The following is a 24,038-nucleotide window of genomic DNA, read 5'->3' as shown; positions in this document are numbered from 1 at the left end:
CATGTTATTTCAAATTGTGTACTTATTTCTCTAAAAAAAAAGTAGCATTATAAAATATTTAACTAGAGATTATGCGTATAGGTATATTTAATAAGAAATTACGTAAATCGATAATATTCTTATATTTCAGATGTATATTTCAGTATCACACAGTCTTTAAAATACACTTTTATCCACAGCCAGAAATCATGGCATTCATGTAGCTTTAATTATTTTTGTTCTAGTTTCAAGTAACTGAACACTAGACCACATTGAGCAAGAAAGCACATACTAATAATTATAATTCAATAACGGAAAGGGTATACACAGCCCATATGAATTTTATAATTGAAACTCACACGAGTCCAACAAAATTAAATTGCATTTCCGAGTACCCCAGAATCGAGTTTCAAAACTCCACTGCATAAATGGAAACGTTGACCTTGATTTACTACCAATCAGAAACAAGATTACGCAATCTTTCACGTAACGCATTTTAGTACCTAAATTGAACGGATGAAATTACTTCGCACATCCTCCAGGGGAATTAACAGGCGTCGTGTCGACGCTCTTTAAATTACACTATCAGAATTACCTAGAAATATTAAATGCTCTTTACACTAGTATAAAAATAATGGGAGCTATAATGATTCAACACAATCAACCGTCTCATTTAAAAGGACAAGTAGCAACATTAATAATGAGTGCTAAACTTTTCAATCTCATACACTTCTAATCCTTCGCTTTCAGTAGCACAAAAAGAGTTCGTAATAACATAGCCAGCAGTATAATTGACTTGTCGACAAAGTGGACTGGACTTGAACGAAATCAATTCTCTATTAAATGTTACGTTACTTCGAATTGTTGCGGGAAGATCTTGATTGTATTTACTAAATCGTCCATCTATTAAAGGGAAGTAATGCAGGAAGTGATCAGGCGGCGAGTTGGCGACGTCTACTCAATTCGTGATCTATTAGAACGGAGATATCGGGATGACGGTGGAGTGTGGTCGTGCAATAATGCACTGTTTGACTTGGATCCGCGCCCGCTTTCAGCAGCAGCCTCACCGCATTGACAAAGCCGCTTTCCGCGGCTACTTGAAGGGCAGTCAACCCTTCGGTGTTGAGATTCTCTAACTGGGCGAGGGGCGACGTAACTAATAAAGAAACGGTTTGGTGGAAGCCTCTCGCCGAAGCTAGATGCAACGGCGTGTTCCCGCCGGCATCTTGCACGCTAGGATCTTCCCCATGCTCCAGCAATTTCGCCACCATGTCGGCGTAGTTTTTTCTAGAGGCAATGTGCAACGGGGTTTCGCCGTAGCGCGACATTATGCCGGCCGGTGTGTGCGGTATGAGTAAAAACGCGGTGTTCAAAGCGCCGCACTCGAGGCACTCGTGCAAAGGAGTTTCGCCACGGTCGTTCTTCAGCGCCGGGTCCGCGCCAGCAGCCAACAGCGTCTCAATCAACGACTCCACTTCTGTTCTGTGGTTGTTATCTGTAAGAAGGCGATTTTGTCTTCGTTCATTGGTTCGCGGGAATGAAAAAGACTGAGGATAACCGAATGGTAAGCATTACTTTACAAAAGGGACTTTACTTAATAAACTCCACGTTTAACCATCTCGGTTTCTTCATTTTATTTTTCAACGCTCGATATTTCAAGTAAATTTGAATTTTTCATTCAAAATGCGATTGTAGGAAATTTCAAGTCTATTTGCAATTTAAATTCAATTTGAATTATGGACGGATGCGCGTGTTCGTGAAGGTCTCTTTTTCCAAGTGAAAATGTAATATTACACTGTAAAAGGAAAGGAATGAAAGTAAAGTAATGCTCCAAGCACTGTATCCATATATCATCGAGCATGTTTAAATGAGACTGCACCAAAGATAGTGGAAGACGCTAAGATGTGGAGTGCGCTGCGGCCTTGGTGATCCTTCGCGTTAACAGGGCCAGCGCGCGCTAATAAATCAAGAGTCTTCAAAGCCGCGTCAAAGTTGTGGTGGAGATTTTTCGATCCTTGGGCATGCGCCAATTGCCTGGTTAATATGTGTAACGCAGTCAATCCACCGCCGGCTTCTTTGACGCCCGGCGGGCAACCGTATTTCAGAAGTTCGCCAACAAATTGTAACACGTTCCCTGGCCCTCCATTTAAAATCACTCTGTGCAGCGCCGTCTCGCCGCGAGGGGAACGCACAGCTGGATCGCATCCGTTCGCAAGTAGTAAACTACAAACCACAAACTTTTAATTATTACCTTCCATCGATTCTTCCCCAAGTTTCCAATACTTCTGTGGAAGTATTCGACGAGAAATGCAAATCAATTTTACGATTATTATAAATTGCAACCTGCGATAATAGTACTTTTATATTAAACTTGTTGTTGGGGAGCGAAATTATCGCGTTACTCTTCGCGAGATTAGTGAACCGAATATTAAGTTCCGCGGGCAAATGTTTTTTCGGTCGTGTGAACTCGCGGGCCACGATCTTGAAAGAATTTCAAGAGCAGTGTGTCTTTTGAACATCTGGTTACAATATGGGAAGGAAGGTATAGACACGAAGCGTGTAAAGGGAAAACGGTTTTCACGGATTATTTCACGCGCGGCGATTTCCAATGTTCGGAATTTTTTACAACGTCAGCGAACTCCCCACCGAAATTGAGTGGTCAAATTTAGAATTCCATATAAAATCGATAAAATTAGATCGCTGGACTTACATAGGCACTCGCAAAGTATCCCAAATTCTACGGCACACTAAATTTCTATCACTTCTAACTAAATGGTTCATAATAAATTTCCAGAAATATCTACATTTACAGCGCGTGGTTTCTTTAAAAAGTGGTGTATTAATTTATAATAAAATTAGGTTTCGAAAAACAGATTATCAAACGAACCGAAAAATCATTTTAACGATATGTATTCGTAAAAACAAGTTGAAAAAAATATATTCCCGTGATTATGGCTCTCGCCCTTATTAATTAGAGAACGGAATTATTTCAGTATCACAGTATTTCATTGCGCGAAACGAAAGATTTCGCGCATTGCGATAATATATATAATCCATCGTTAATATTCTCAATATTTTTTACCTAAGGACGGGCAAACAATGATTCGTGGCGGCGACTAACAGGGGTGGATCGCCCGAAACATTCCAATCCGGTTCGTCCAGGTTTTGTACGGAGTCCCTTGCAAGAAGCGCAGCGACGCACTTGGCGTCCCCTGTCCGCACAGCTTCGTGGAAGTTCAGCTCGCTTTCCGGATCATATATTTCCTCGGCGGCATCTCGTATACCTGCACCCTCCGCCGACCCATTGCGAGCCTCGAAACCGTTCGGGAAATTGGTCGCTTCCGTGGCGACACCATCGATGGAATGCTGTAATTCCTGCATCGTGAAATCGTCCTTCGTGGGAGAACGATCGGCCCCACGTGTTCCCGACGTTGCATTTTGGGAATCACTCTCCGTGAGAAATGCCTCGATCCTCGCCGATACGGTCGGATCGGCGGACGATCTCGCTGCACTTTCGTCACAGTCGATCGACACTTGAGCCTGCTCGATTTCCGCCGAGTCGATAATCGCCTTTTCGTTATCGTCGATCGTAGCTGCATTCCCGTTTCCCTCCGAAAATTCACAATTCTCCGTAGCTATCTCGCATTCCAGATCATCTTTATCCTTTTGCTCGGCGAACGCCGACGTGTTAGCCGATATACACAGCGATGCCCTTTCCTGATCAACGGGGATTTCCTCTTGGTCCTGGCCACCTGTTGCAAGCTTCATCATTTCCGTGGAAGCAATTTCTGCACTTTCCTCGCGCGTCGTTTGCTCTTTCTTGCTGTGCAGCGGTTTGCTAGCTAACGCGGCTGTCTTCTTCTCTGCGCTCTGCTCCTGGCTTATGGGATCGTTCGTGTACGCGGCAGTCATTGCGACGATTTGCTGGCCGCCTTTTAATTGAGCCTGATTCTTTCGTAATTGGCTGGACGCCTTTTAACAGGAGGATAGTCTCGCACCGTGATCTACTTTACCGAAGTCATCGCTGTCTTCTGACTTTTCTTTTCGTTTGTCCGCTCGAAACACCTGCTTGGTCATTCGTTTCTCGGCGATCGTGTGAATTGTCAACTGCACGATCGAGATATGAGCAACGTACGAGTTATGAATGCCCTATGCGTGAATACGGGAGCAGGAACGACTCACACACGGACCGACGAATCACGAATACGTGACTAAAAACCAAATGAGCCTGCCCGTGCTTACGAAGCGTCGCTGCGGATCTCTCTATGCTTCCCCTCTCCTTAACTTGTTCTTAACTTTCCCCACCCTTGCTCCCTACCCCACTTCTCGAAACCCTACTGTGCGTGGCGCATTCGAGGAATTCATTGTAGATCCGATGATACCCTAGAAATTCGATTCGAAGCTACTTGTTTTTTTGAGTGCTCTGCGTATTTAAATTGAGCCAGATTTATGTACGCATGTCGGGCAAATAGCCTGTTTATACTTTATACCCTCCTTTTTTCTCCTGTTATCAATATTTCTAATACGAAAATAGCATTTCCTTCTCGTGCAATATTCCTCCAAAAATTGCCTCCTTCGCTTTGTTCTTTAGTTTGGACTTTTGTAAAGGAAGGAATTTTTTTCAAAATTTTGTATTAGAGAAATACGATTCCTAAGAATAATAGGATGTTTTCGTTTAAGTAATTTGTTTACTAGTACCGACTACCGATGTCTTTTAGTGTTGCAAGCATAGTATGAGAGGAATTTGTGTCCATATAGTGATGAATTAATAATACGTTGGGTTAGGGACCTGCAAGACTTTTTTAACACGTTTCACGCGTGATAATGCGCACAAAAAGCATTCCAAGCAAGTCGCGCGGCTTTTCAGCAGCTGCTGCAAAAGATCATGTATACAGGGAATTGCATACATCGCTACCTATCCCTCTCCTTTCATCGCCGATCCCCTGGTCGTAACTCTTTACCCCACTTCTTAAACTTTCCCCTCGCTTCCCAGCGATCCGTCGCGCGGACATAGGTGTCGGTTCTTAGGAATGTAAGCATTCCTTGCGTATGCGGTGGCGTGCACTTGCATCCGTAAACCGTGCAAGTCGCATTAGCCCCGGAAATGAGGCCCATTATATCTGGGGTTTCTAAATTTGGTTTGCGACAGGCTCTTAATATTTTAAAACGACACATGTTTCAACGTACATTACATATATACGTTATTAAAAAATTCTTTATTGAATGCAAATTTCAGTGAACATAGTTGAACGATACAGTGTATCAGGACTTTTGTTCGTCAAAATACAGAACTAAAATATAAATTGAATATGGATGAAAGGAACACTTTTATTTCTCTTAAATTTCATATGTTGTTTACTGAGAAAAAAATGCACTTTGGTGTAACTTATTCAAGAAAAATAAAAAAAAAAATTATACTCCAAGATTGGACGTAATACTTATAGCTTTATTTATTAGCTTCAGAAAACTGCGTCTTGTACTTCCATTAAATGTGTCCTCTGCAATAAAAGCATCGAGTAGAATAAAAGTTTACACTTTCTATGAGCGTTGCCTAAATGCGGAATATCTTTAAATCGCCAACTCGAATATATTCAGATTAATGTCACTTCGCTGGGTTTTATTAAATGTATAGGTACACATGTATAAATTTCTTCGTTAGAGACCGCTATATGAAACAAATATATGACTAAAGAAAATTAGCTTCGAAGTAATTGATTTTGCGAGACAAACGGTGAGTCAGTGAAAAGTTGTCCATAGATTTGTACGTACCATTTTTACCTGCTTCGAGATCTAGAAACTGATTTAGATTTAGTCCTGCGGGGACTACGATCCTTGGAATTGGACCTCCGTTTATTCTGAATCTTTTCTTTGCTGTAGCCGCCTCTACTGCAAGAGCGGCTACGCGACGAAGATCTTGAACGCTTGCTTTTTGACCTTGACCGTGAACGAGAGCGCGATCTTGATTGCGATTTAGATCGCGAGTAAGATCTGGAGTGGGATCTGTAATAAACGTTGCATTAAAACGATGCTTACACTACCATTGCCTGTAACTTTAATTATTCTCGCTCTCTTATTGCCTCAAGAAATAATTCCTCTATATTAATGATATTAGGTGACGTTTCGTATTCTTTCGACGAGTGACGATTCGCGGAACCGTGAGGCTTGCAAAAATAGTGACAAGTATTCAGGAAAAATGTGATAATTTACTTTACACTCAAATCGATATTACAGTCACAGCGATTAGTACGTGTAATCATTTTCTGAATAATCATGACTTATCGCTATCTAGGCTACTCTCTATTAACTCCCTTTCCCGTTTGCTTAAATGCCAATATATAAGTCTGGCCTCTTTGTGCTTCTTGTGAATCATGATATTATACCAATGAGATCGTACTGAATCGAGCAAACAATCATATCCGTTTTTGTTGAAAATATATGTGACTGTTCTGCTTATATACCATCTTTCGAAGCTGCTTATAGTAGACAGTTGTAGAGTATGCAATGGTAATGCCAGAAAGGACGATCACTTATACAGATGAAATCACGCGAAGGTCAGATGTACGGACGAAGAGTGGCTAGGACGTTTACGGACGAACAGTGAGACGAGCGAAGAACACCACGGGGCACCGCAACCGTTGGACGTGCAAAACTTTCACTCTAAGGTGATGTCAATGGTTATCGGAAGTATCGTGCGTAGAACTAGCCACTCCATCGGCCGCGTTTCCCTGTTTAGCTCGTAGAATGCAGAAGGAAACCCGAAGTACGTGGACGCTCTACGCTGTAACTACGCAGTGTCAGAAAGTGAACCCAAGGCGAATCTCGCGAGAATCTCAGTAGCAACACATTTCTCGTACGTGTGCCTGATCAGCCGCATCCCCTATAAATAACGGGCAGTATTACATCGGTATCATTAACGGTCCTTTAACCAGTTTTTGTTTAGCGTATAGAATCTTCTTATCTATTACAAAGTACTCTTTAACGTACGCAAATTACTTTCTGTATGTTACTTAAACAAATCATCTATACGAAATTCAACAAAGTAAATTATACAAATAAATTATACCGTTATATTTAGAAATAATTTATTAAATATATTAACATTATGGAATGCTCTGCTCGCTATATAATTTAAATTCGACCATTATACAAAGCTTGCTCTTGTATATTAGTCGCATTGTACAGTTAAGCGTACGTTTCTTCAATCGAATCGTACACCGTAAATGTCATGTTTCTTGTTTACTTGTCCGATATTTCTTTGCATGCCGTAAGAATCTACATAACAGGTGTAATATACTTACCGCTTTCTACGGGAACTTCTATGACGTAGGCAATTCCTAGCATAGTGGCCTCTTTCGCCACATTCATAACACCTGTCCTCGGGATGAAATAGCCTTCCGACGCCTCTTCTAAAATAACTTCTATCTCTTAATCTTTTCCCATTGGATAGCTCGACGCGAGCTCGCCTCCCGCATATGGTCCTCCCGTCGAGCCCTCTGACCGCGTCCTCGGCGTCTCTAGCGTCCTCGAATTCCACAAAAGCAAACCCAGGTGGATTTCTAGCTACCCACACATTTCTCAAAGATCCGTAATAAGAGAAAGCGTCCTCTAGCTCTTGTTTTGTTGCGCTGCTTCCTAAATCTCCGACATAGACCTTGCAGTCTGAAGGATATCGTGACATCTGCAAAGATACGTTTCACAAGCTTATGCACATCAATAATTATGCTGAACAATAATTTCATTTAATTTCGGTAATATATCTACGCTCGTGAGATGGGCAAGATATTAAAACATTTAGCTGGGGACCAAGAAGTTTCTTACTCAAGTACGACTTTTCGGGGGAGTAATAGAGGATATATTGAGGAGAATTATACCTTATTCATTGCTCTTCAATTTATTGAACACGAGTGTATACGAGATGCTGCTCAATATCCAAATAATTTTACATTCTACAGAAAGAAATTATACGTCAATGTTTTGCATTCACGCATCGATCTCGCCGAAACATAGGGAATGACTCTTAAAGTCCAGTTTTTAACTGTTTAAAAGAATAATCGCAATCGATTAAAAATATTTAGCTGATCGATATAACCATGCGTAACTAGAGCAACTTCAGGTAAAAATGACTTATATGCAATCTGTTCTTACTCCGAATCAACCGACTCTAAACAAACGAGGCCGCGACCTCCTAATTAACGAATTTATTCGTTTAATTTATGTAAAAAGCAGGTAACGATATCTCATGAATGATTATATTGGTAGAACTGAAGCTAATTCGAGATAACTTTCACGATGCTGCAAATGAAATTAACTCCTCCGCCTGGCAGCGACGCATTTTCGCGCCAACGCGCTCGGAGAAGTATTGAACTACCAGACTGCCACTGGTCTAGTGATATGCCGGACCGTTCGGCCGTTCTTATAGCGAATGCGGTATCTCGCACTGACTGCGCTGGTTCCGGAAAATGGCTTGGATTGGTTGATTCTAATAGAGCTATTTTCGTCTCTATCAGAAACAATTAATCCAAGTAATTTTCTGGCTCCAGCACAGAGTCAATGCGAAATACCGAATTCGTTAGGGATGTCCCGATTATCGTGCCCTGTCCCTATTGCCGTGATTTTATACTTAAAGCCGTACAAAAAAATCGCATAAATAAATAAGGAAAGAATTTTTTTTAATTAAGTTAAACTATTAATGTAGGTGTTACAAACGAGAAGGTTGCATTTTTAAACAATTAAAGCATAGTAAAAAAATGTTCACAAATGCATACGAAGATTTCTTTATGAGAAGATACTTTACAGAAGTGAATGAATTGATAATTATCATGATTTGGACTTATGTAAAATACTAATGATTATTACATCATAAAAGGTTCAAATTGTATGAAAAATAGCAAAACTTCTGAAACGTTTTCGTATTTTTAAAGTGAATTCAGTAATGGGGACAGGAATTTAACGCTTGTCCCTATTTACCGTGCCCCTTGGTGCCCACCGGCTCCCTCTGTAACTGCTAAACCTAACATTACTTTCGTTCCTCAGAACGTGTGAACAGAAATTTATATTTGCATATTTTGCTTTTGTAATGAAAAGGTCATATTAAAATTACATAAAAACACCTCTCGTAGAGCAAAAAATGGTTTGGACAGTTCAAAGTTGAAAGACATAACTTAACCGCGGGAACGCTATTCAAAAAGCACGGTAATTGGAGGCACAAGAATAGGGACAACGCATTTTTCAGGGCACGGTAATTGGGACAAAAACATGTACTCTTTTATTTAAATTAAAAAAATATGAAAAATAACATTTTCAACCTGAAAAAATGCCTTAATAAAGAGAAAAGTTTAAAACACCGATATAAATTTTCACCAAGCAAAATTGAAATAAGAGAAGTCAGTAATTAATTCCTTCGGGAGCAAGTCGGCGTCAAAGCACGGTAATTGGGGACATCTACCCTAGCTTTTCGACGGACACTAGGGAATCTGTTAGGGCTTTTTATGCACTCACTACTGGCGGGGTAAATATTGACCACGAGATTGTCATATTTCTTTCCAAATGTGTAATTAAAAGGACTCTACGCTTTCAGCTTTAACTGCACGAATAGCTATCGATTTATGCACCGTTTCTGTCAAGTTTTAAAGGGTAGATTGGAAGAGTATACTATTTTCATTACACTATTGGAAAGGAAGGTGGCAATAGTATGGGTAATACTTACACCTCTGGTAGCGATTGCATAAAGACCCTAGCAGGCTACTGACAGTATTTTGATTCTGTAGCGCCAGTGCAGGAGTCAGTGCCATTATTATAACAAAGCTGATAGACAGATCCATAATTTGGATTGTGTTACAAATGATCATTACAGATGACTCAATCATGGGGAAATTTAAATCTAAGAAAATTCCAAATATATGTTTCGTATAATTAGTGGTTGATGCAAGTATTGCTGGGTGGCTGATAATATAAATACTTGCAGATATATATTTTAAAGTTGCATAAAAACGTATTAATAAATTAAGTACGTACAACCCCTTCAATTATATATTTTTCTGCTTTATTTAACACATTGTAAGATTGTTGAATTCTTCGCATGCAAAATACGCGGCCTTGTATTAATGTTATTTAATAAAATAATGGCGTTAATCGTAGGGATCAAAATGTGCCCAGCACTTTTAGAAAATGAAGAGCGTTGTTTTGGTGGTATGACATTCTTCGCGCAAAGCCATCCAGTCGAAGTTTGTGGTAGTAACGGTCTACCCCTTACGCCGAATTCAATAACGATATATGGTAAATCACAATTCCTGAAAACTATTCAGCATCCACATCTATCGACTTATCTCGATATAATCAGAAGTAAACATGGTAAAAGTCATATTTATAAATTACAGTAATCCAGGCTGTCTTACACCAGCGTATAACTAAACTCATTGTTTTTATAGAAAGGATAGTAGTGGTCACCGAGTACAATGGGGATCCGTTAAGCAGTAAAGAGAACTTAGGGACCGATGATATTATAAAAATAGCATTTCAATGCTTATTAGGATTGCATTGTATGAACACGTTAGATTTAGTACACAGACATCTGAGCCCTGATAATATACTCATTAATAAGAGTGGAAATGTACAATTATACAATTTTGGCTTGTACTACATGACAGATAGCGGGAGAAACGTATGTTTCCCAATCGGGTATGTATGAGTAAAAAATCGATTGACTAAAATACTGTGCGTCAACGAGAAGATGGTCCTCGAAATGGCACAATGGCAAGAAGGGCTCTTCGTTCGCATTCGCTCACACTGTCTGTGTCTCCTTCGCTCTCTTTGTATTCGTCGATGTTGTCGCGTTGGCTAATAGCGACGATAAGTGTGCCTTACCTCTACAATTGTGTTAACGAACTTGGGCCTTTAGGGGTATACAATTTGGACCCTAGAGTTTCTTGGGACATCTTGTAGACGCACAGTATTAGACTAAGCACTCTAGAAATATAACGGACAGATTAGAAAAGATTTGAACAAATGCAGGGCATAAAGGTTGTTGTTTGCATTTATAGATATCCAAAGTACACAGCACCTGAAGTATTTCTGAGTGCTGGTGTTAGCAGTCCGAAAGTGGATTCTTGGTCCTTGGGTATGATTATTGCTGAATTATTATTAGGTAGATCCATATGGCCAGGTGTGAAATTATCTCAATGTTTGCGAAAAGTTCTTAGCTTAATACACTGTGAAACTTCTGTATTTGAACGCCTTGCAAGAGAAAATAATTGTTATAATACTTACAAGGTTGTAGTTTTTCATAGTGCTACATTACAGCTTCTCGTTAATTCTTATAGTAGTAATAATTTATTACTGTGCTAGGAGTTGCCTGATAAAATAAAGGAGTTTATAGACTCGTGTCTCCAAATTCATCCATTGAACCGTAAAATACCAGAGGAGTTATTGAAACTGCCGATATTCGAGGAATATTTGTTGAAAGCTGAGAAAGAGAAAGAGGAGAGTCTTTATAAAAATGTTATTACTAGAAGGATGGATGAATTGTACTATTTATGGCAGCTTGCAGGTGGAGACATTACTGTGGAATTGAAGAAGCAGGGACTCATCAGATCGAGACCACCAATTTTATCTGTTCCAAAGTAACTATAAAGTATCGGGGAACCGTTTAACCCTTTACTAAAGACGCTATTTATTAATCTCCCTTTTAGTTTAGTAATACTTCTAGGTCAAATGTTTGGCCGCAGAGACACGGCAGGCTTACTTGACCTGCGTGTAGTTAAAGTCACTCTTGATACGCTGCGCCAACGTTTGTTTCACATTCCGTATATAGCAAATTATCCATGGTTAACGAACCAGTAAGTACAATGCGGCGGGTATAAAATGTTTTCCTTTCTAATTTTAATCGGCTGTTCACCAATTTTTTTACAGAATGCGTGTTCAATCGCAAGACGATTTAACAGATGCTGCCTCTCAACTACCTTTAATTATAAGAGAGAGAGATACAGAATACCAATTTTATAGGATCGTTTTGTATGATAGATTGTTACAAGTAATTATTCTGCACCAAATTTTAAAACTTTTAGGATAACTAAGTTTTTATTATAATCTTACAAGGGGATCTTCAGGTTTGGCAATTTCAGAAAAATTTTATACTTAGTGTAGGTGAAGGTCTTCACTTAATGTCCGAGTGCAGACCTTCACATACACTAACAAGGGGAAGACACCATGTGATAGATATCAATTTTGATTTCGATCTATGTCGAAAATAAATAAATAGGAGTCCGAGCGTTTCGGCCAATAGGCCTTAATAATGGAGATATTTACATGTAAATTATTAAAAATTTCATAGTGACCATAGGTTTTTAGTGGGTAAAAATCCGACACTACCCTGGCGCCCCAGGAAATTCCCCTCTCAAGGAGTCGGGGTGCCTTTTGAAGATTTCCCCAAGTTAAAAAAAAAATATAAATAAAAATTAATAAAATTTATTAAAATTTTCTGAAATTGCCAAATCTGAAGGTCTCCTTGTTAGTAAATCTCTTACATTTATTTATGCGTAATTATAATGTAACTCAGGTTTATCCGATTACTCGGGACGCAATTATAGAAGAAGCACACAAAGATATACCTCCGCCTGTTAGAGGAGCCGTTTGGGCAGCCTTACTTGGCATCACTGGTGACATTCAGAAACGTTATGATATGATCGATAAAGAGACACCTACTCATACAGATCGACAGGTAACTTGTTAGAAAACTGTATCGAATTCTCTATATTCATGCTCTAATTTATTAACCATTTCTTAGATAGAGGTAGATATACCAAGATGTCATCAGTACAGTGAATTATTATCATCCGGTGCTGGGCACGAGAGATTACAAAGATTGCTGAAAGCCTGGGTTCGCAATAATCCTCATTACGTTTATTGGCAGGGACTAGATTCGTTAACAGCCCCATTTCTTTACTTGAATTTTAACAACGAAGGTGATAGACTAAGTATATCATACTTGATTCCGTATACCATTTGTTTCTCAATTTAATACATAGTATTTTCATTGTAGCTAGGGCATTTGAATGCCTCTCCGCATTTATACCAAAATATCTTCACAAATTCTTTCTGAAAGATAACTCTGAGGTTATACAAGAATATTTAGGAAAATTCTCACAGATTATAGCGTTTCATGATCCTCAACTAGCTAATCATCTTCGATCGATTAATTTTGTACCCGAACTGTTCGCTATACCGTGGTTTCTAACAATGTTTTCACGTAAGCTATGTACAAGTAATGTCTGAGTCACAGAGGAATTATGTATTTATTTTACTTCTTATTTTTTCAGACGTATTTCCACTTCACAAAATACTCCATTTATGGGATAAGCTTTTACTAGGAGATTCCTCGTTTCCACTTTTAGTCGGCTTAACAATATTAAAACAATTACGCGACTCACTTTTAACTTCAGGCTTCAACGAGTGCATACTTTTGTTTTCCGATCTTCCCGAAATAGACATCGAATTATGCGTTAAAGATTCTATGACGATGTACCAGAACACACCGGCTAGTATTACTTATAGAAAGCATCAGTTTAATCAACCAAAGGTATAAACGCACATTTGTACACATTGCTTACAAGGGAAGGGAAATTTGTTGAATTTCCGTGTTCGAGATGTTCCCTTGTTAGTGCTTTTAAAAGCTTCCATGTAACGCGCTGTGTTGTAGAATATAGATTGGCCTGAACCAGAACCGGACACCGAGAGAATGCCAAGAATTAGTGTCGATGATTTTCTGAATTTATTACACAATAATCCTGAGAGATTAATAGTTGTTGACGTACGTAATAATATACAGTGAGTGTCCCACCTTATTGAACAGAAAGCACAGATCAACTTGAAATCAAATGAACATGGTCATTATTCTGTTTAAATAGATTTGAAAGAGGTGCTGTAGTAGGGAGTATTAACATTCCATTTACAAGTGTACAACTTTCCCAAACTCAAATTGAAACTCTTGGACCGCACGCAAAGCCATTGTCCGAGAATAAAAACAGTATTGTGGTAATCATTGGGCCACACGACCAGAATAACGCACTGGTAAATATTACATCACCACGAAAAAGAGAAATATCACCACGAAATTATTTATCATTACTGAACAGTATTAAGATCGAAGTGTTCTCTACAGTTTGCAGATTTTCTTGTAAGATGCAGCGTTATGGGAGTTTGTTCTTTACAAGGAGGAATTCACGCCTTACGATCAAAGTCTCCGAATGTTATAGTGGCTGCCCGTTAAAAGCACTATGTGGATATTATCGAGATTGGAATTTTACCGTACGAGACATTCTACTAAAATTATATGTAATATTCAAAAGTCTATGATTTTACTTTGTATAAGATATATCGCATATCTGTTATATTCTAAAAATTATATAATTTGTACATATTAATTTCATTGCGTTACACTTAACTTGTGATCAAATTATAAACGTTGTTATTACATAAGGATTTATTATTAAATGTCATAATACTTTTTTAATAAATTTGTTATAACTGAGCACGAGACATACGTTACAGAAGTAAAAGGGTTGTGACTTTATTACATCGCGTAGGATAATACATATACCCTGCAATCCACTTGAAATGGTAGTCATAGAAACTAATTCGAAACATTGGAATTTCGGAGCAAATGCTTCAGTTCCTCTTAGCTTCATGTTCGCGTAAATATATTTGAATAATCTTTCGAACATGGAGAATAATATCTCCCCGAATCTTGAGAGGTGGATAAAAAAGTGTTTAAAGAGGGAGTTTGAATTTACTATAGAGAAATCATTGGAAGAAGACGAGGACTATACTGATATAGCACAGAAGATTATACACTCCAAGGAGATGTCTGTGCTGTTGAATTCTATGAGAACTACTATTGTCGAGCAATCTGCCTCAAGATCTGCATCAACATTGATTTCCGAATCTCGACCTCGATCATCCCTCTCTTGCATTAGCGATCAAACAAGCGAAGATTGGAATTCTCCTCTAATCAATGACGAGTGCTACAACGTTATTCTCGATAAAATCAGCCACGACAAGCCTGCTCATGTTAGATTGGCTGGGTACGAAATTTTATTAAAAAATGAGCTGTCGCATATAAGTAACAGTTCGGCGTGGGACTTGCTTCAAAAGGCTTTACTGGATGGTCTCACAAACGAGAGTAGACCCATCTTCGAAGCTAGCTTGCAAGTTCACGCGAAGCTACTTACTTGCTCGCAACCCCAGAATGTATACACAAACTTACTGAACGCCTTCAACTCTCAATACCAATCGCAAAAGACATTCGAGATGTTGCCTACCCTAATCGCTGGGATTAATTTTAAATTCTTCTTACATGAAAGGGTATATCGTATCATGCACCTGATAATGCGTTACAACGAAGAGAAACTGAAATGCGTACGAAGCACTGATAAATCAACGGAAGAGTTGATAGAACAGTTTATGACATTCCTGGCTAGCCATGAATTTGGTAACGCGATGCAGCATAAGAGATTAAATATATTGAATATTATTTCTGTATTAGAACCGCGTGCTGACTGGAGTAAGAAGTGGATCATCAGTCTCACTACTAGAAGAATGTTTCTGGCTGCGTTAGGTAAATCGCAGAGTTTGCTGCAGCACGTACTGCATTACGTGGAGAAAGGACTGGAGGAACCTCCTCGTTCGATAACAGTGTCTATTTATGACGATCCAATGGAAGTTATCATTAACGGAAATACTGTAGAAACAGTAACTTATCTTCACTGTTTATGTTTCGTGTCGCAACTCTGCTCTTACGAGGCAGGCCGAAGACTCTTGGGGGAAAGCGCATTCGAAAGCCCATTCTCGATATCTGACTTCCTGATCGCTTCCTTGAAAGCTCTGAATAAATTGTCTGTGGAAACATTAAATGGTGTATACGACGTTTCTTGTTACGCTTTAGAAATTATTTTAGATAAGCCAATAATTTTATACGACCATGAGTTCTATCACATAGCATTATGTCATTTACCATCGCTCTCCGAAAATAATATAAAAATATGGCCCCACACGCTAAACATTATTCTACACATGCTGGACACTGTCGACGGCTCATTGTTTCTTATATCCGAATGTAAAGAACATACGGTAAATTTTGACGACAGAGTGTCAAAATGTCCAGCAATGTTTATCGTAGCAATAGCATCGAACATGCTGAAACAACCATTTTCTATAATTAATATTAAATACCTTCTGAAATTATTCAAAGTAATAGAGAAGCTATTTGACGTGTTCGATGTATATGAAATTGTACAGCATAAAATAGAGAAGGTATTCTATCCTGCTGTATCGTATTTCTATAACAAATTAGACAAATCTTATTTCGAGAATGAAAACAAAGCTCAGCAGATAAATAGGTAAATTTCTATTCTTCTACGATCCCCTTTCTCGATAAAGTGTAATCACGTGAAATTTTATTTACAGTGCAGTTAATGCATTATTACTTAAAATGGTGTCTATACCATTTGGATTGAAAGCCCTTGTCCAAGAATCATCGGTATTTCAGGAATTAATCGAAGGGTCCATCGCACCGTTAAGAATGTCATGGACATCGATGGAAGTAGTCAACCTCGTGACTACAGCAACATTCTTTCAATTGGGATATAATGTGCTTGCTAATTTAGCACCCCACGTTTTATCATCTTTGCTTTCGGAAACATGTAAAATATTAGAAGATCCGTATTACTTTCATGATCCCTGGGACCATGATAATATTAAAAATTTCTTGCATATACTAACATTCTTTTCTCTCAACTTGAAATGTAAGACTACACTATGATACAATGGTTCGCTTTAATATTAATTCATTAGTGCCAGCTATACATTTCAAGCATTATTAGGTTTCTCTGCATTCATGACAAACATAAAGGAACCGTACAGCAACGATGCACAGAATTGCCCGCTGAATTTACACGAACTGTTTGCAGAATCAGTAAATCCTGAATCGAACTATCATTACTTAGGCCTTTTATCGCTAAATACTGTAATGTGGAATTTAAATATCAATATATATTTACTAGAACTATTGGACTTCCAGGTACTGCGCAAACAAGATTTTAGAATTTTAATCCACTTCATATTCTTTTACAATGTGAATGTCTTTTAGGATATTTTATTGAAGCTACAAAACTTCGATACAGAAGAAACTGAAAACGAAGAACTGGGTACAGAATATGTTGACGATTATACTCTGCTAAGGCATAAAATTATATCTAAAACGTATTTCGTGAAAAGTAAGGATGAGGAAGAAACTTCGAAATCGGAGGAATATGAATTGCCTCAACTACCACCTGCAAAACTGGACAAGGAAGCTTCGTCCGTCTCAGAAAATGATTATAATACAGAGCTAGAAAATATTCTTCAGGCGGACAAGCCTGGATTACTAGATAGCGACTGGGTTGGGCAAGTTAGAGGAGCATATACAGCATCGCCTGAGCCACTAAAGGTAAATATTTCAATCTTCGCTTTTGTATTACAGATCAGTTTCTCGAAATTGTATTAGGTATTCCCTGAATTAAACTTCAACAAAATACATCCCTTTAGAACAGAATATTGATTCAATTAGTGGACCAAATGCAGAAAGCAATTCCCACTGCAGAGTGGGGACAAAATTTTCAATGGGATGAGAACGTATCGTCGAAAACAGATTTTTGGTTCGCCGAAGAAATACAAGGGATCAATTTAGCTCTGTATTATGCAGATCAAAATGACATCTTGGAAAATACAATCGAAACGAGAGAGAAGTTACAGGAATTTATCAACGCGTGTTATGAATTTATACAGTATGAGAGACCAAAAAAATTTGATGGCTTTGATTGGTTTTTATCAACAGTGTTCATTATTTGTGAAGGAGATATGGCGAAGTACGTACTAATACATTTTTCTTTTAATAAACTATATGTCTCAACGTAATTAAGGAAATTCTTTTGAAAAAATTGGCACAGAAATTATCTTCTAAGTATCGTATATATTGCGAATAAATGTCTCAGGTGACCGCGAATATACCCTCCGCTAGCAAATCTAAGATATTTTATCAGGACTTTCTCGTGTACAGTCACAAGAATATCTTAATAGAACACTACTGAACTTGCTAGCACTTTTTCAAAGAAAAATTTAGGGCAACTCTAGCTAGCCAAGTATCATCATTGACAGGTCTCAGGTGGAAAACTTAGTCACCATCATTTAGTAACATTGCGCTTCAGAATGCTATTCATCATCATCGACCTCTGGAAATTCTCTTCAAGATGATACTTTAAAACCTGATAATTGCAGGTGCAAGACATTTATTACGCAGTTGATACAGTTCCCAGTAACGAAATTTTTGTGGCCGTCTTTGGGGAAGGTGATAGACAGAAATATTAAGGAAGAATGTGCCATACAGTTTACGTTCATGCAAATCTTAGAAAGCATTGTTAGCAACGAACTACCAAATGTCAAGTTCGCACTTAAGGTATGTTTTAATTTTCCATCGTGTCCCATAACTAATTCTGTGTCAATTTCATTAATCCATTTATATCGCAACGCAGAGTACTTCTGGAATGGACTGGTCCTTGATATGTAACTTAATGATGTCTCAATGTTTCTGGGGTATACTGCCCTGGTCTCAGATCGTGCATTTTCTGGCTACCTGTGTACTATATTCGCCTGATTATATAATCTACTACTGTGTATCACTTCTGCATCACTGTCAACATACGCTAATGCAAAACGTGACATGCGGAAAACTGTGGCCTGAACATATAGTACGTGTATACTGTAATATTGACTTCAGTATTTATACTTATAATTATATTTGTTACACAGGCGTTAGATGATTACGAATGCCATAATTACCTCAGATATATGGATATCTTAGATAGAAGATATGGAAATAAAATTTCACCGAAACTGGTCATAAAAGGATTTGATTCTATACACGAAGTATGAGAATATAAAGTATCAACCAATTTTCTAATATGCCTATTATGATAACAGAATAAAAAGAGAGGAGAATGCGAATAATCATTTAAAAATATGTCTGACAATGGATCGTAACATTTCTCTTGAAACAATTTATTCCTACGCGTTATTCATGGAGTGCATTTTTTTTTGTTTCTTGATGAATGTTCATACTTGTGCGTATACATTTGTTAGTGTACCAATGATATTAAACTCTGTTTCAGTAACTAATAAAACAGTTTTTTTTTATTTATTTCTTAATAAAGTTCACATTTAGTAATAATGTAATAAACACGTCTGAATGCCTATAAGAATGCTTTCGTCTCTAGATTTCTTTTGGAAATACTTTTGTACGTGGTATGTGCAGTATTTATACAAGTCGTACCTTTTTGGACTCATGAATAACATAGCAGTTGTAGATTTTATTTGTAAAAATGTTTCAGAATTGATGGATAAATAACTTTATATACAGCAATGACACGATATTGTCATGTATTCATCACATTTTTGCGCCTACGGAATCAGTCGTCGTGAATGGTAAACAGTTTTGCTACTTCATTTAAGTCATCATACTTTGTGCCCCTGGCAAGGACCTGCAACAAACACATACAAGACAAATCCGTTCTACTCTACGCAATCGTCGCGTTTCGTGCACGTACCTGCCTAGCAATCGACATTCGATTAAAGATGTTCCAAAGAACTATGCCAACCACAATGTCATCTCGTAAATAGAAGACGACACCTTTTACAAAGTCGTCGTATCTCTTAGGTTCTTCTGTTGCTAGTTTTGTGTCATCAGCATATACTGATTTATCATTTTCATTCGAACCCGCTTGTTCGTCTATACTTTGGGACGGTTCTGTTACTAATTCCGGTTTTACTGAACTTAGTGCTTGCGGGGATCTCGATTTCTGTATTTTAAAAACATCGGCTATAAAAATCATACGCGTATAACGTGCTTAGAAGATCAGTGTTCTATTCTTTACCTCTTCACTCGAGGACCGAGTTGTTTCGGCTGAATTATTAGTGGCCGTTACTTCAGCTCCTTTTGCAAAAACACCTACAGTTGGCAGTGATGAATCCACAATACCGATTGCTTCGTATCCCACCTCTGGTCCTAGGTCTGACCAAAACATCGACTGATGCAGGTACGGTTTTCCTGATGAAAGAATAAGTGATTCATGATCTTTCTCTCCTAGTAACTATCATAATGGTATCATTCAACTTACTTGCACCAGTCATATTTTCTCCCGCTAATCTTCCTGAAACTACGGCGTGATCGTGATGTTCTACTCTCCTTCTACCAAGTCTGATATCATAAAAGCAAGCTGCGTCTCCAGCAACCCAAAGATTACTCCTTGCCTCTAACTCTGCGTTAACAAGGAAGCCGCCTACGTCAGGATCTGTTTCTAAATGCGAAGCGACTGCCAAATCAGTATTTGGTTCAACGCCTACTGCCACAACCACTTGATCAGCATCAAGCTTTTCATGGGAACAGAGAAAACAAAATGGTTACATATATATTCTTAGGGCATATTTATATAAATCATGGGATATATACATACAACATAACTTCCCGTAAGAACGAGCGAGAGTTGCCCATTCTTATAAGTATAGTCCTCAACTTCAGCACTAGGAATACATTGAACACCTTCCAACATTGCTTTCTTTGTTGCCCATTCGCTTAAATATTCCGGCAGCACTTGATCCATTATAAATTTCTCTTTATATACTTGAAATACTCTTTTATCTTCAGGTACTGAACGAAAATGTAGTCAGTTATGTTTTTATACTCATTGGCAACTGGACAGTTATATCGACGGGAAGAGAATTGAAAAGAACGTACAGTTACGTGCAAGTGAACAAGCGAGTTCCGATCCGAGAAATCCGCCACCAATTATTACTATATTTTTACAATTAGGATTATTCACGCTATCCTCCAAGTCCAGAAAATCTTCCCTTGTTCTAAATGTTATAATTTTTTCTTTGAGATCATCTTCGAGTGATTCAAAGACTGGAAGATTTTTAGGTGAAGCGCCTGCAAAGAGATTTGGGTGAAAAATGTGTACGTATATCCTGAAAAAGGAATCCTCTGCACTTACCAGTTGCTATAAGACATTTATCATACTTTATTTCATAATTATCGTCCAGTGTTACAGTTTTATTTGCAACATCCATCTTTGTAATTTTCCAACCCGTGGCTACAGCTACCCCACCTTTATCGGACTCAATCAAATCATTAACATTCGAATAAAATTCATGCGGCTCGTAAAATATACTGCAACGTAATAAATGCACAATGAATTAGTTAAATCAATGTACGCATGATTATGAAACAATTACCTCCTTTGTGTTCCATTCCATTGCTTAAAGAATAACTGTGCCGTAGTCTTTCTATCCGTATTGTACCAGAGTTCCTTAGATAATGGTGGCCTCATGTATGGAAAGTCTCCTTCTTCCGTTACCACTAAAACCTAAACAAGATAGCTATATCGCTACTTCTGCGCTGCACAGTAACGGAGTAGAGCTATTAATCAAACGGGATTGTAGGGACATACCTTAGCTTTAGGATCTCTAGATTTAATTGATCTGAATGCAGAAAATGCAGCGGTTCCCCCGCCTATTAGAAGGTACGGTACATCTTTAGGAATTAAACTAGAAGAAGCTGGAGATTTAATTTTCTGCGTCGACCTTCTATGTTTCCTTCCATCTTTTTTCCCTAAATTGTAAAGTAAACAGTAGTTAATCATGCCTTTCCGCGTCGTACACAAAAGTTTAGTTGCGATAACTTGTGGCTCAACTTACTCTTACTTACGTCCTTTTGAGGATCTGATTTTTTTGATGTAAACAAATTTGTGGAAGATATCTATGGGATACATTTAAATAAAAATATTAAAGGAAGAAAAAGAAACAGAAACATGTCGCAACAAGCTCTATAGATAACTCCAGTGAGCCGTCTTACGTACGATCGAGAGTTAAAGTAAAAAATACCATTTATCATCGATACCGTACCGCATATATTGTAACTCCTGCTATAATTAAAGTAGCCAGTATCTTCCAATATGGTGGCGGTGGCTTATCACATTTCTGCGGGTCATCCGGCCTCCCGCAAACTTCATAACAAGACGATGGACAAGATGCATTAGGATAAGATTCACACGCAGGGACGCTTTTCTTTGGTTTGGAATACGTACTTTCAGGTACACATTCTTCAGGTTTTATAGTGGTGCCTGGAGACTTATATGGCTTTTTATCACTTGCATTGCTACTATACCATAAATTATTGACACTAACAATTCCTAGAAAAATAATAGAACGTTAGAAGCTATAATAGATACTGATAAATGAACTCAATGTCAAATTAATCATATCCATCTTCAGACACACTAACATAAATATAAAACGAGAATCCAGGATGTTAATGTTTCGTTACAGAACGAGAAACACATGGCGCGGAACATAATTTTAACTAATACTTTCAACTTTCAGCTGAAACCAGTATTACTCAATATTTACTAATGATACTGCAGTTTGAAAAATAACAGCTTTGAGGTTATGTCGCGTGGTGTACACTTCAGATCGAACATGCCGCACGCAAATTTAAAAGAATGTTACTGAAAACCTGTTATCAGAAGGGCGGGTTTACGCAACGGTTATAAAATTTCCTTGCTTCCTAGAGACCTTGCGACGTGAAATGTAGAATTAATTAGATATTTAAACGGAGAGAACCAATAAGTTCGAAAAACAGAAGAAACATTTCAAGTGGAAAATACTTCTTCGAGAAGTGGCCGAATAGTTGCTCACCGATGTATTTGAAGGGCCGAGAGAAGTGGTTAACGTGCGAATGGCTTGTAAGTTTTGGAAATCGTCCGATAACTCTACCACAGCTTAACATTTTTGACGGGCCAATTTTGGCCTTACGCAATATGGTGGTGGCGCGTGTGGCCGGTTCTGTTGTCCACGCGCACAACTGGAAGCCGCTGCACGGTTTTCTCTTCACACGCGATTGATGCGAGACACTCCATTACCTGATTTCTTTTGCGACCAAGTTACTGTGCTTTCCATTCATCAATTTTGAAGCACTATCAAAGAATTTTCCCTGCAACCTTAAAAGAAAAATGTGCAAATTTGATAAAACCTGTAATAGCGCACAGCAAAACAGATAACGAATGACAGCCGCGCAGGGCTGCGCTGTAATAAGCGCGCAAGTTCATTCCAGTTCAAAATTTATGTCCACGTTACGCACGAACGGATATGTGTTTATATACTTAAAAACAATTAATAATATTGCGTTGAAATATTCCTGCGTAGTCAAATGAACAATTTAATGTTGTGTTCACTTTGTTAGTTTTTTATAAATCAGCTGTGTAAGAAAAATTTTAATATTTTTATTTGTACGAAATAAGTAACTTTTGTGCCATCGCTGCTTGAATAATAAAAGTTTTACTTATTTGTATACTTTAAAGTTAAATCATTTCACTCCTTGAACATTTTTCAATTTTTAGAAGTTTATATCTAAAAAGTAATCATACAATAGGAAGGTTTTTAATTGCCGCAAAGAAATCATACATTGTATATTATTCAAATGCAATTTAATCGGTTGCTTTTATTCAACAAAGAACGTTCAGACGAGTTCATTTATCGGAACCCAAATGCGGCCTTTGTCAAATTCAAGGTAGACAAGAATGAGTCACATCACCTTCCAAGGAAGACAATGTCACGTATACCTTGAGACTTTCGAGATACGAGACTTTATTATCGCGACGATACGATTACGCATCATTATCTTGAAAGTTAATCTATCGAGAGTTAAAATCTCTCGCGTTGATTTTGATATATATTAACAATCTTTTATTTGCCCACTGAAGCTGTGGCTTTACCACAAATTCTCGACATTTTTTCATGACAAAATAGAGTAGGTATACAGAAGTTTATTTAAATTTTAATAAGATTTAAAATACGCATTTTCAAAATCGTCGTGGTTAGATTCTTTATGTTCTTAAACTATCTTGGATCGCAGATATTCGCAAGTTTAAATAATATAGATGGATATGTAGGAGATAATCGCAGGAGATATTAATATAAAG

At 38.0% G+C, this 24,038-nt stretch overlaps 5 protein-coding genes and 1 long non-coding RNA gene across 9 annotated transcripts; 3 read left to right on the top strand and 3 right to left on the bottom strand.

The window, feature by feature from the left end:
• Positions 1–103: 103 nt before the first annotated feature.
• On the bottom strand, positions 104–4,235 carry LOC143367477 (uncharacterized). Its single transcript, XM_076809322.1, has 3 exons — positions 3,062–4,235; positions 1,859–2,202; positions 104–1,474 (listed from the first exon to the last, which is right to left on the bottom strand). The coding sequence occupies exons 1-3, from the start codon at positions 3,889–3,891 to the stop codon at positions 912–914; spliced, it is 1,737 nt and encodes a 578-aa protein (XP_076665437.1). The 5' UTR covers positions 3,892–4,235; the 3' UTR covers positions 104–911.
• A 941-nt stretch (positions 4,236–5,176) lies between these two features.
• On the bottom strand, positions 5,177–8,282 carry LOC143367479 (serine/arginine-rich splicing factor 7). 3 transcript variants are annotated; one of them, XM_076809324.1, is made up of 5 exons: positions 8,125–8,275; positions 7,851–8,014; positions 7,278–7,657; positions 5,749–5,979; positions 5,177–5,477 (listed from the first exon to the last, which is right to left on the bottom strand). In XM_076809324.1, exons 2-4 carry the CDS (start codon positions 7,857–7,859, stop codon positions 5,754–5,756), a joined length of 615 nt encoding a protein of 204 aa, XP_076665439.1. In that variant the 5' UTR covers positions 7,860–8,014; positions 8,125–8,275; the 3' UTR covers positions 5,177–5,477; positions 5,749–5,753. The 3 variants fall into 3 exon arrangements, with proteins under 3 accessions (XP_076665439.1, XP_076665440.1, XP_076665441.1); XM_076809325.1 differs by having other exon boundaries at positions 7,851–7,925; positions 8,125–8,273; XM_076809326.1 differs by lacking the exon at positions 5,177–5,477 and adding an exon at positions 6,438–6,856 and having other exon boundaries at positions 5,839–5,979; positions 7,851–8,282.
• LOC143367480 (uncharacterized) lies at positions 5,475–6,016 on the top strand. Its single transcript, XR_013085043.1, has 2 exons — positions 5,475–5,633; positions 5,727–6,016. It is a non-coding gene; the product is annotated as an uncharacterized LOC143367480 (long non-coding RNA).
• A 1,291-nt stretch (positions 8,283–9,573) lies between the features above and the next one.
• On the top strand, positions 9,574–14,504 carry LOC143367380 (TBC domain-containing protein kinase-like protein). The gene is made up of 14 exons (XM_076809127.1): positions 9,574–9,985; positions 10,117–10,329; positions 10,407–10,656; positions 11,019–11,247; positions 11,323–11,597; positions 11,667–11,813; positions 11,887–12,007; positions 12,533–12,694; positions 12,761–12,938; positions 13,016–13,222; positions 13,293–13,552; positions 13,673–13,800; positions 13,881–14,043; positions 14,135–14,504. Exons 2-14 carry the CDS (start codon positions 10,125–10,127, stop codon positions 14,240–14,242), a joined length of 2,433 nt encoding a protein of 810 aa, XP_076665242.1. The 5' UTR covers positions 9,574–9,985; positions 10,117–10,124; the 3' UTR covers positions 14,243–14,504.
• Positions 14,505–14,694: 190 nt separating this feature from the next.
• LOC143367378 (protein broad-minded) lies at positions 14,695–19,156 on the top strand. Its single transcript, XM_076809125.1, has 8 exons — positions 14,695–16,370; positions 16,438–16,775; positions 16,854–17,050; positions 17,120–17,458; positions 17,557–17,876; positions 18,286–18,463; positions 18,540–18,755; positions 18,817–19,156. The coding sequence occupies exons 1-8, from the start codon at positions 14,695–14,697 to the stop codon at positions 18,937–18,939; spliced, it is 3,387 nt and encodes a 1,128-aa protein (XP_076665240.1). The 3' UTR covers positions 18,940–19,156.
• A 13-nt stretch (positions 19,157–19,169) lies between these two features.
• On the bottom strand, positions 19,170–23,126 carry Aif (Apoptosis inducing factor). 2 transcript variants are annotated; one of them, XM_076809129.1, is made up of 13 exons: positions 22,756–23,126; positions 22,146–22,250; positions 21,964–22,064; positions 21,757–21,817; positions 21,510–21,670; positions 21,295–21,425; positions 21,054–21,229; positions 20,798–20,989; positions 20,517–20,710; positions 20,181–20,433; positions 19,938–20,110; positions 19,611–19,862; positions 19,170–19,544 (listed from the first exon to the last, which is right to left on the bottom strand). In XM_076809129.1, the coding sequence occupies exons 1-13, from the start codon at positions 22,844–22,846 to the stop codon at positions 19,473–19,475; spliced, it is 1,962 nt and encodes a 653-aa protein (XP_076665244.1). In that variant the 5' UTR covers positions 22,847–23,126; the 3' UTR covers positions 19,170–19,472. The 2 variants fall into 2 exon arrangements, with proteins under 2 accessions (XP_076665244.1, XP_076665243.1); XM_076809128.1 differs by having other exon boundaries at positions 21,964–22,250.
• Between the last annotated feature and the right edge of the window lie 912 nt (positions 23,127–24,038).

The sequence above is a fragment of the Andrena cerasifolii genome, chromosome 3 (genome assembly GCF_050908995.1).
Source record: "Andrena cerasifolii isolate SP2316 chromosome 3, iyAndCera1_principal, whole genome shotgun sequence".
Taxonomy (NCBI): Eukaryota; Metazoa; Arthropoda; class Insecta; order Hymenoptera; family Andrenidae; genus Andrena; species Andrena cerasifolii.
This window is presented reverse-complemented; position numbering and strand designations above follow the sequence as displayed.

Bases quoted from the DNA above. Each gene is read 5' to 3' on its own strand.
- LOC143367477 (XM_076809322.1), bottom strand. From the start codon at position 3,891: ATGACTGCCGCGTACACGAACGATCCCATAAGCCAGGAGCAGAGCGCA. The intron at 2,203-3,061 runs GTAAAAAATATT...TGTGGTTTGTAG, and splicing joins CATTGTTTGCCCGTCCTTAG to TTTACTACTTGCGAACGGAT. The intron at 1,475-1,858 runs GTGCAGTCTCAT...GCCTTCTTACAG, and splicing joins AGCGTCTTCCACTATCTTTG to ATAACAACCACAGAACAGAA.
- LOC143367479 (XM_076809324.1), bottom strand. The intron at 5,980-7,277 runs GTAAGTATATTA...CGTTTATTACAG, and splicing joins AGAAGTTCCCGTAGAAAGCG to ATCCCACTCCAGATCTTACT.
- LOC143367380 (XM_076809127.1), top strand. From the start codon at position 10,125: ATGTGCCCAGCACTTTTAGAAAATGAAGAGCGTTGTTTTGGTGGTATG. The intron at 11,814-11,886 runs GTAAGTACAATG...ATTTTTTTACAG, and splicing joins TATCCATGGTTAACGAACCA to AATGCGTGTTCAATCGCAAG. The intron at 13,553-13,672 runs GTATAAACGCAC...GCTGTGTTGTAG, and splicing joins ATCAGTTTAATCAACCAAAG to AATATAGATTGGCCTGAACC.
- LOC143367378 (XM_076809125.1), top strand. From the start codon at position 14,695: ATGGAGAATAATATCTCCCCGAATCTTGAGAGGTGGATAAAAAAGTGT. The intron at 17,459-17,556 runs GTAAATATTTCA...ACATCCCTTTAG, and splicing joins CATCGCCTGAGCCACTAAAG to AACAGAATATTGATTCAATT. The intron at 18,464-18,539 runs GTATGTTTTAAT...ATCGCAACGCAG, and splicing joins ATGTCAAGTTCGCACTTAAG to AGTACTTCTGGAATGGACTG.
- Aif (XM_076809128.1), bottom strand. From the start codon at position 22,846: ATGTTAAGCTGTGGTAGAGTTATCGGACGATTTCCAAAACTTACAAGC. The intron at 20,711-20,797 runs GTACGTTCTTTT...ATTTTCGTTCAG, and splicing joins TTGTTCACTTGCACGTAACT to TACCTGAAGATAAAAGAGTA. The intron at 20,434-20,516 runs GTATGTATATAT...TCCCATGAAAAG, and splicing joins TTCTTACGGGAAGTTATGTT to CTTGATGCTGATCAAGTGGT.